Raw genomic sequence first — 11,873 nt, 5'->3', positions numbered from 1 at the left:
GGGAGGGGAGGGGCGGTGGCCTTTGGGGAGTGCAGTCGACGCCCTGGGGGGGGGGGGGGTTTAGGGGGGTAGTGGGGGGGGGGTAGAGCACCTGGAATTCGTTCCCGGATTATTGTTGGGGCCAGAGTGTGGGATACGTCTTTATTGCCTCCTGTTAGTGGGTCGGTATTCGTGTGTCTTTTATGAGCGTGTGGTTTGTCATTGTGTGTGTGTGTGTGTGTGTGTGTGTGTGTGTGTGTGTGTGTGTGTGTGTGTGTTGGACTTCAGTGAAGGTAAATGCCTTACATGTGGACCATGTGGTATGTGGTGGTCCTGGGGGTTATGTGGTCCATGCATGTGGCGAGTCCATTACATTGCTCAGCCATCGTTATGTGTGTGAGGCCAGCCAGTCAGCCACTGCATCAAGCCAGCCAGCCATCAACTACATCAAGCCACCAAGCCAGCCACTAAATCAAGCCAGCCAGCCATCAACTACATCAAGCCACCAAGCCAGCCACTAAATCAAGCCAGCCAGCCATCAACTACATCAAGCCAGCCAGCCACATCAAGCCAGCCAGCCACATCAAGCCAGCCAGCCACATCAAGCCAGCCAGCCACTACATCAAGTCGTAAGTGCTAGAAAGAAACGCACAAAAGCCTAAACATATTTCCTTAACAGGCATGACCACGAGAGAGAGAGAGAGAGAGAGAGAGAGAGAGAGAGAGAGAGAGAGAGAGAGAGAGAGAGAGAGATACACACGGAAATACTAATATATTCTGACGATTTGGGAGAGTGTGGCGAGTGTCTTGTGTATTTCACGAGAATATGTATAACCCAGACAAAACACGTATGTAACGCGATTTGCATATCGGCGAACCACAACACGAAATATTTTCCCAAGTGTTGTAAAACTGTTTACAAGTTTCGTTTATATATAAATTCAGAAAATGGAACTGTGTGTGTGTGTGTGTGTGTACGTGTGTATAGGTGTGTTCACTGATCTAACAGCTAATTATTTCTAACTAGTCAATTACCTAGAATCCATCCATACCTTACAGGTGAAACAAATATTCTATACATTAATTGAGATTTACAATTGATATATAATTCGCGAAGACTAATCAAATATGTTTTTGATCTTCGTATAAACAAAAGAACCGGGAATTATCTTCTTTCCTTTCGCTGCTCGTAAAATATCTTGACTCCTTTTAGGGCAACACAGATAAAAGTTTAGTAGGATTCCTTGATCTGTCAATAAAGGAATTTCAACGACTTCGTTAGACCTGCCTAGATCAAAACCCGTTGTAAACAAGCGCATGCGCACACGACTCGCTCACACCCTACAAGGTGTACACGTTCGTGTACAAGACCCGAATCAATGGTCATCGCGAATGAGGTCATCAAATTAAGACTACATTCAGTCTTTGTAACAGTTTTCGAGACTTATATGAACTAACACGCATGCCAGAGGTGAGTAAATATGCATCAATAAAGTGAGTTATATAATCGACTACATCATCATCATCCTATTTATCTGCTGAGCTAATCACTTGATAACACAGCGAGTACATTACCATGCTGATGAGAGCAGTGATATCAGGGCATTAATTACATTCGATCCTGTCATTACTCATTTTTGATGATAGGTGGTGGGATAACCCAGTACCATTTTCTGTTCAGAGAAAATGGCAAGGTGTTGTCTGAAGGAATATGTGACATGTAGTCAAAAGCTTCCTTACTCAACAGACATGTCTATGCCAAACTACCTCGCTCTCCAATCAAATCCGCGTCCACAGTGACTCGTAAGTGTATTCAACTACATCTAGCAAGTCACACTGACAAGTGCACATAAACTGTGTGTTACCAACACACGTGACGTCACTATATGTTACCAACACACGTGACAAGTACGTCACTATGCGTTACCAACACACGTCACATAGCTACCCACGGTAACCTACCTCTGTTATCTTCGCTTCTGTCGTAGTGTCAGTTCAAGCCAACGATCACGAAGACACGACCCTTGTGCATGACGGTACGACCCATGATATGACGGTACGACCCGAGAACATGCGACCCATAAGTATGAGGGTACGACCCATATGTACGACGGTACGACCTATGAGTATGATGGTACGTCCAGTGAGAAAGACGGTGCGGCCCGAGAACATACGACCCATGAGCATGACGGTACGATCATTCAGCACGACGGTACGACCCGTGAGAACGACTGTACGACCCCCAGATATAATGGGCTGCTCTTCAATCGGTCGCTCAGGGTCGTGTCGGAGGCCAGGCCATCATATACCAACGCGTCGTTCCGTCGTTCATGTAGAACCTTATCCGTCGTGATCGAGAATTCGCACCGTCGCACCATCCTACTTACGACAGTCGCACGCTCGCTAGAGAGACACGTCTACGGGCCGAGCGAACGAGATGCGAACCCCGGCAACACCAGCTCAAACTACACAGCACGAGAACCACCAGAAGGGGGGGGGGGGGGGGGGCATGACACTAACCACCCCACTTCCCATACTCCACCGGGTCACACTCGACCCAGGGCACAGAACTCCATCACGGTGGCAGTGGGCTACCCCCGCGTGTGGAGGGCGGGCGGCGGGGGGGTGAGGAGAGGGGAGGGATGCTGCTGGAGGGGGGTGTGGGTGGGTGGGTGGGTGGGGGAGGTGGTGTGGGCGCCATATTGTTCCTGGGGATAAATACTGTTGGAGTGAGCGGCGGGAGTCAGTGCGCCTCGGTCCGCGGTTTGGGCGAGATCGAACCCTGGAGCGCCGCCGGGCGACCAAGTGCCAGCAGGAGGTTGCCGCCTCTCCTCCTCCTCCTCCACATGCTCACTTCTCCAACACTGAAGGAGGCGGGGATGATGGTGGTGATGTTGGCGATGATGGTGACGGCAGTGCTGGAGGAACGAGTCTCATACCTTCTACAAAACATTACGAAAGTTTTGTGAATCTTTCAAAAAAAAAAAATATTGAAGAAAAAGGTTAAAAAAAAATATATTCATATATATAATGAGGTTTTTAAGGAGGAATACTTGCGATCGTTTGCTCAAACTGATAACGACACTGACGTAGCCTGCTGTAGATATCACGTAGAAAGTAAACTGTCTTAATCAAACTGTCGTAACTACATCGCGCGCCCACCCGATCACCCCCACCCATCTATCGAAAGGAACAAAGACCGACCCATCTATCGACACATATCTACAATGTGAACCAGGAACGCTTGATATTATACACCAACGCTGTTGTAGTGAAGTAATATACCTGTGTCTACTTCATACGGACCCCGTAGAAAAGACTTTATATATATATATATATATCTTAACGAGTTAGAAATAAGACTTCTGGAATCATTTTCATTTCTGCTTCAAACTATATCAATGCCTGACTCAAGGAAACACTAGTGATAAACACGATATCAAATATACATATCCTAGAACCTAAGACCTCTTCCAATAGTGGTAGATATTCACATATATATATATATACATATTGCCTGGACACCATGACGATCATGAATGTCAGGAAAATGATGATGTGGGTCGCCTGCTTTCTCATCTGCCTCCTGACCATAGCAGGTGAGTAATAAAAATGATGAATACATGAGCAATGAACGAAAAAAAATATATTAATTAGTTGTACTGAAATAATCATTTAATCAGAATCTATTATTTTTCTGATCACCCGTAACGATAAATGTGTACTTTTTTCGCATTTATGCGAATTATATGAAAATACGAAATGTGTCGCCTTTTGTTCATCAATGATTACATCGACGATCCCTCACACACACACACACACACACACACGTCTCCTTGTTACATCTCGTTATGTTACACCCTCCCTATTACACTATCAATGTTACATTAAATAAAAGTAATCTTGCTTAAGCTTGGAAACATCAACTCACATGATGATGGCCTCCAATAATTATATTATTTTTTTCTGACCAAATTTAAGAATAATGAGGAGCAATCAGCTGTAGGGCGACACTGTAAGCTTACCACAAACACATTTTGTGTTACGTTATCTGGACTCAAACATTTTACTAACATATCGCTCAACATTCCCCATTACTCGCCCAACACAAGGACATTACAACGTTAAACTCACGCTAGACAATTAACTGCACTATATATATATATATATATATATATATATATATATATATATATATATATATATATATATATATATATTATTATGAGTCCACGGGGAAAATGAAACACGAAAAGTTCCCAAGTGCACTTTCGTGTAATAATCGCATCATCAGGGGAGACACAAGATTATATATATATATATATATATATATATATATATATATATATATATATATATATATATATATATATATATATATATATTCTCTTCACAATACTTCTAATTATCCACCAAATCAAAAACAAAAATATAATAGTTCATGTACTTACATGCATGATACAGGTAGAGTCTCAATTAACCAACAATTAAACTATCCATTAAACCTATTAACATACGTACTTCAGTGCACAACTTTCTCTCCTACATCCCGTTTTCTTTCGCACCGATGTGTACATATTTCATCAACTGAATTGACGCAAGAGTGAAAATTCTACTTTAGGGATTAACTCTTTATTTCTAAAGGGTATAAAACACTACGCACACTATCTTTTCCCTATCAAACTGTTAACTTTCCAATCCAGGCCCACTCTACCGTAAACTCACGGCCTCTTTAAACTGGCGATCCAGCCCGTAGTAAACTCAGGGATACCCAAACTGATAGTATACTTTTCAAAGCTTCTATAATTCTTGTAGTAAACTTTAATATCACGGATTTACTACTTAACTGATGGTTTAGTTTACTGATGGGATCCTTTGTAGACTATTCCTATCAACTGTATTACGTGTAATCCGGTAAACTGGGAGTATGCGGGTATACTTCTATTAATTTAGTAAACTAAATGCCTGCGACAGAAGACGGCAAGGACAGGATCGCTGGTACATCAGTAAACTACTAGTATGCTGGTGGTATGCTAATAAATCAATAGATACAGGTAGACTAAATGTATACTTAGACTTCTATGTTGGTAAACTTGTACAGCAGACGGATGGTAAACCCGTACACTACCGGCTTGAAGAAAATTCCAATACTACAGTAGTCTACAGTTTTATTAGTAAACTCTGTATACTTTGTATACTCGTACTATCTAGTATACCGAGAGAACCTCAACATTCCGCTGAACTCAAAGTAAACTAATGTATGATTATATCTGACGATAGCCCGGCATAATGGAAAACCATATACTGGTAAACTAAACTAGCGTTTTTTCTGAAAGCTTTTCCCGCTTGAGTGTACAATCCGAATACAGAATACAGTCTAGCGACCAATCATGTATTACATTTTTAGTTTTGTATCATATTTGACGAACTGCTTCCGTACATACTCCCTTATTTCTTGTTAATCAATGGCTACGATCTTGATTACCATCGTCCAGTCTTCCTGTACAATACGAGTGATAAGATATGTCGATATATCGTAACTTTAGTCATAGTACAATGGAAAAATTTGCCCCCCCCTCTCCCATTTTCTTTGACCCACTTTAATCCAAACACACTGGGGGCCCCAAACCCCTCATAAAAATGGAACCTGGCTTGTATTTCAGGACGAGCCATCGTTGTCCTGAACTTTCAGAAACAAAATTAGTCGATGAGGACACAAGTTACAACATAGAAACTCAAGTTACAACACAGAAACTCAAGTTACAACACAAAAGCCAATCATTTACAACACCGTCAGCTGATGACATCACGTCCAACTTATATTGACATTTTTACCTACGACTTCGCCATTCAAAATACAGCCACAAAAAGCAGAATACAGGTACATAAACTGCCTTAATAAAACGTCACCTGGCACAGAGCCCGCAACACATTTTCTATTTCTCGATGAAGACGAGCCAATAGTAACCAACTATCCCTCATAACTAAATGAACCAATGTAATTTGAGATCTACTACGGTAAACTACTGATGAATGACGAGGGACTAATATAAACAACAGAACTCACTGCTGCTGTAAGCTGGGTAGTAACGTAACCTCATGATAATATTCACGCATGATGATCTTACGAAACATCACACAACCGTGTTGACCAAACCCTTGTGCCTTGATCACCAGGAAGTGTGAGTGTGCTAATACAAGATGAGACTATAACGCTTACCAAACGACCCTGAATACAACAAGTCAGAGAAATGATTCCCCACATCACAATCACAGCAGGAAAAAATATGTCTCGTGTTGTGTGTTTCGCTCTTCCTTGACTTACGCCACCAGATTCACCGGGTCTGTGTGTGTGTGTGTGTGTGTGTGTGTGTGTGTGTGTGTGGCGGAGCAGAAGCCTTCCCCACGCAGGAGGGGAACTGTACACATGAGATGAGCAATGTTTACAATGAACAATAATTTACGAAAAGACTTACACGTTTAATATTTTGTCCCACTGTGGCCTAGCTATCTCGCTACCTCTATATTTCGGTGTGTGTGTGTGTGTGTGTGTGTGTGTATGTGTGTGTGTGTGTGTGTGTAATAATACTTGCTTCACAACTTCACTATACAAGGTAGCACAGCCTATGACCATATACATCAAGTACAGATACCATTACAGTCTTACTACAACACAGGCTGCGACAGAACGTATAGTACAGCGATTTTACGGAACCTCATACATGTAACTCATCACGAATAAATGTCTTATGTTACGATAAAGAAATTATTAAACTAGACATCCGCTCAAAGATATAACACGTAATTACATCTAGACTAAGTACTTAAATCGTTGTATCACAGTATACTACATAGTAATATATATATATATATATATATATATATATATATATATATATATATATATATATATATATATATATATATATTACCTGAAGTATCGATAGCATTTTTTACAGAGACGAAATGCAGACACGTATATACTCAAAGAGAAAGTTCTCTATCATGATATTTCACGAAAGGTTTCCGGGAAAATAAAAACAATATAAAAAAAACTCAGGAATGAACTATGCAAGTGGGTTACCCACCTTGCAGTAGCCCAATACATTTCCCAGCGTAGCCCACACAAACATGACCTGTTACGTATACATACGTCAAAGACGCTGGTCTGTGGTTTGTGGGAACATGTGACCCTGAGATGTAAATCTGAGTAGTTTGTAGATTTACTGGATGTAAATGTGAGTGTTGCGGGGTCATGTTTCTAAATGTAAATCTGCAGCTTGTGCGAACACGATAAAATCGGGTGTAAATGTGTACTTTGTGGAGTCTGTGATGTGTAAATCGGTAATTTGTGAAGAACTGTTCAAGATGTAAATGTTTATGGAATTATGTCAACGGGTGTAAATACAGAGTTCCTGGAGCTGTGTTCCCGGTTGTAAATCTTTTATGGAAGCATTTACGTAGGTGTAAAAAAGTTTGTGTACGTTCAAGTCTCGTTTGCTGGTGCGTTTCACCGGGGTGTAAATCTGTTCCAGGAAGAGCAAAATCTTAGCTGTAAATCTACTGTTTGGGGAAGCCTGTTAGTGTAAGCATTATTTACACACTACACTAAGCCTGTCAATGTAAACGTCATTTACCTGATCGCAACAGTGAGCCTGTGTAAATCTATTTGCAAAGTCGTATCACTAGGCCTTGGCTTAAATCTATCATTTACAAGACCGTATCACAAGGCCTCTCAGTGTAAATCTATCATTTACAAGACCGTATCGCAAGGCCTCTCAGTGTAAATCCATCATTTACAAGACTGTATCGCTTACCCGGTCGACGTAAATCTATCATGACACCGATCTGTATTACTCATTTCCTCATGGCAATGAGGTACACACGTTACTCATATCATCATGACGGTGAGGCACACTTAACTCATCTCCTCATTGTAGAAGAACGTTACTCATCTCTTGATGGTGAGACACATGTTAATCTTCCTCATAAATATGAGGGCAAGTTACTCATTACAAACTGGAGCTAAATGAGGTAAAACGTGGAAATCCCTAATTTGTGGGTCCGGTATAACCAATGCCTATATCATATACTGCGAAGACGCCACACCCACAATGTGACAAGAATAATGTTTCTCTCTCTCTCTCTCTCTCTCTCTCTCTCTCTCTCTCTCTCTCTCTCTCTCTCTCTGAAGATTTACAGTCGGGAACAAAAATTTGTTATACAATGTGAATACTATCTAAATTATGAAATATATATATATATATATATATATATATATATATATATATATATATATATATATATATATATATACAACACACACACACACCGTCTCCAGACTATATAAACACGCTACCGACTCAAATATTTTGGTCGCATTTTTCTTGGTTGTTTAATCATGTTGTTTGAGAGAGGAAAATAACTCGTTTTCGTCAGTACACATGTTAAACATTCTCGTCTTTAAGTAAGGTTGTGAAGATGACAAAAAACAGCATGTCAGATCTCAAACTTAGCTAAATATGTATTCATCTATCATCTATCTACCTATATATATATATATATATATATATATATATATATATATATATGTATTATAAATTTTCTTTTGGTACAAAAGTAAGGAATGTTGCTATACGGCACATATAGCTTTCTTACCCGGGAAACGAGTTATAAACCTGGACGGCCAATTTTCCAATTAATTAATTGGAATTTTGTGGGGAGAGGAGAGGAAGGGGGGGGAGGGGGGTCGATGTCTCTCAGTGGGTCATGATTGCGATCAGTAAAGTCATGCATCACTCAGGATCACAAACACGTACAGAAAATAAGGATGGAAACTACAGTAAAACGTGTCTCCATATCTTCCTTATGGAGTCGAAGGGAAAATCCTTGCCTGGCCTGGTGATACGTGCACAACACACTGTGGACTCCAAGTACAATGGAATTCTAGACAGAGACGTTGTCACACCGTCCAGAACAGACGGGGCGCAGGGTCTGTCTCTCTCCCCCCCCCACCGTCTATACCGCCCGTAGACAGATGGGGAGGCAATCTCCCAGCTCGTCCCCCTGACGAGGGGGGTGGAGGAGGGTGTGGGGGCAACACAATGCACGACGACAATCACCTCTTAAGCTGCGTTTTGTAGCTGCAAGTGAATAGGATTGGCAAGGATACAAGGTGGCGCCCGCTCCCTGGGAAACGACAGGAGAGGAAGTGAAGAGAGAGAAGTCAGGATGAGAGGCGGCATTTAGACCCATCAGATGGGAGAGGGGAGTGAGAGCCGGCAGGAGTGAGAGGGAGTGAGAGAGCAGCCACAGAATGACAGGCAGAAAGAAAACGACCTCTCACAAGTGGGGTGACTACAACCCCGCCCCCACAAGACGTGTTTTGTTCACCATCAACACAAACTGTTCAACCGCACCATCTATCCATCTATCTATCTTATCTATCTGTCCATCTATTGATGTCACCGGACTCCCCCTGCACGTGGTTACGTTGCACGTCTTTATAAGTCACGTGGCTGTACCAAAGTCATCGGACGAAGAGGAGGGCAGCCTTGTCGACGAATTTCTCACTACAAAGGAGTCCACTTCCCCTGCTCCGGAACGGAGCGCAGTCTTCAAGCTGCAGGAGCCCCCATAAAAGTGATCCCGGGACTGTACAATAAAATTGCACCCACACACACACACACACATATATCTATCTATCTATCTACAGATAGATATATAGATAGATAGATACCAGATCCCCCACTCCAGCAAGTTCGACACCAGTAAAACATATACACCATAATGAATCCACAAGCACTAAATAACAGCCCTCCTAACCCAGTCTCAAACATCATCCCTCCACCGCACGTAAAGCTATCTCAAACTAGGTCCCCCAGACATGTACAAGTTACACTTTCCCGCCTGCGACATGCGAGCCAACCCCATCACTCCAACATCACAAACACAACTTCGACGTATCACAAGACTCCTCACGTCCAAGACGCAACTTCCACACGCAAGATATATTACTCAACACTCCAACATACATACATACATACATACACAAATCAACATAATTCTTCGCTTGTGATCCAAACTAGGGGAAAAGGCCTGGCTTCCCGTCTGCTCCCCAGTACCATAGAAACTATATCTTGGAAGAGGAAGTTTAGGTACGGTATGGTAAAGTGCGGGTGAGTGTGTGAGTGTGTGTGTGTGTGTGTGTGTGTGTGTGTGTGTGTGTGTGTGTGTGTGTGTGTGTACAAATAAATGTATATATTAAATACATATATATATATATATATATATATATATATATATATATATATATATATATATATATATATAAATCTACTAATGTGGAACAATGTATATAAGTATAAGCTTAATGTATTATGCTGTTAAACCTTTATAATACCACAAAAGCTCACTTAGCAGAGTATTTAATTTAAGCTCGCTCCCAAACCAGTTAAACCCCACCACACAGGTTCATTCTCAAAACACAGGTAAATCCCTCGCCTTGTTAGTGTTTATTCTGGGGGTTTTTTTCGTAAATCTTCCAAAATTTATTCGTAACTGACCCTAGGACAACTTAAACTAACCCAATAAATCAACGCTCAGCAAAACATGCCCGATAATGAAAATATATATATCATATAAATGTAGTTTATATGAAAAAAAAATCTCCCCTCAAATGGAATCTAAATATCCTTCCCTCCTTTGAAATGTTTACACTACCCAATTCCCCAACACCAGCATGCAAGCAGCCCCATCAGTGGAGCGATGTTGAATATAAAGAATATAACATTACATGTTGCAAGACGGGCAACAGGAAAGGGGGGGGGGGGGGGCGGACTGCAAAAGCCCCTGCTTATAACCGGGCCAGACAGATGTTAATGGAGTGTTTGAGAACCATGAAGATATTTAGTGGCTAACATGAAGGAACACTCGGCATCAAACACACACACTACCCCCGACCTCCCTACCCCATCCACTCGACATAGCTAAACATTAATGCAATAAAACATGTGAGTCACAAAACGTAACAAGGTAGCGAGGGGATGCCACTGCTAAAATTCAAATACACAAGGTTCTGATTCTGGATATAGATATATATATATATATATATATATATATATATATATATATATATATATATATATATACATGTGTGTGTGTGTGTGTGTGTGTGTGTGTGTGTGTGTGTGTGTGTGTGTGTGTGAGAAGGCAAAACAAACGCAAAAACCTACACTGAAAATACGTTTGAAACACTCACAATACTATCGTCGGCAACACAACGCAAACTACATCACACAACAAGACACAATACAATGACACAGGACAACGATGCATCAAGGAATATCAACATAAGGTGTTACAAAGCTGAGCTGTGGGAGGCAATCTTGCTGTAGAGCAGAGCAGAGCAGGAGAGACGTGGTCTAGCCACAGAGTAGAGCTTAGGGTTAGCCAGTGTATCTGTAGCTACAGTACACCAGTGACGAAAGTATTCTTGCTCTGGATTATTTTTAATATTAATAATCTTTACTGTGTAGATACAGAACTACCTGGGTTATATCTAATATCAAAAATCTTTACTGTGTAGATATAGATACGCAAAGCATCTATACGACAGCATAAGTGAAGCGTATGTAAGGCCAAGTGGCGACAATATAGAGCGTAAAGTGGGGACAATAATGGACACAGGAGGGAGAGAGACTGAACCATGACTCTACAAGGTCCCCACTCTATCTATCAGTAAAGTAAGGTGGAAACCTTCGCTCTGGCAATGAATGAAGTATCACCGCGTTATAGCCATGACGCCGTGGGAGTAGAGAGTGAGCGAGAGGAAGGAAGGAATGAATGAAGGAATGAAGGAAGGAATGGTCAGGTAGAGGACGAGTCAGTAATGA

At 41.4% G+C, this 11,873-nt stretch overlaps 1 protein-coding gene across 1 annotated transcript in view; it reads left to right on the top strand.

Annotated features, from left to right (window-relative positions):
- The first annotated feature begins 2,724 nt into the window (after positions 1-2,724).
- The window catches only part of LOC139757394 (uncharacterized), a 183,073-nt gene continuing 173,924 nt past the window's right edge, over positions 2,725-11,873 (top strand). The window contains exon 1 of the mRNA XM_071677839.1: positions 2,725-3,578. Within this exon, the coding sequence (XP_071533940.1) occupies positions 3,506-3,578 (73 nt within the window). The 5' untranslated portion in view covers positions 2,725-3,505. The remainder of the gene's footprint in view (positions 3,579-11,873) is intronic.

The sequence above is a fragment of the Panulirus ornatus genome, chromosome 26, assembly GCF_036320965.1.
Source record: "Panulirus ornatus isolate Po-2019 chromosome 26, ASM3632096v1, whole genome shotgun sequence".
In the NCBI taxonomy this organism is placed as follows: domain Eukaryota; kingdom Metazoa; phylum Arthropoda; class Malacostraca; order Decapoda; family Palinuridae; genus Panulirus; species Panulirus ornatus.
This window is presented reverse-complemented; position numbering and strand designations above follow the sequence as displayed.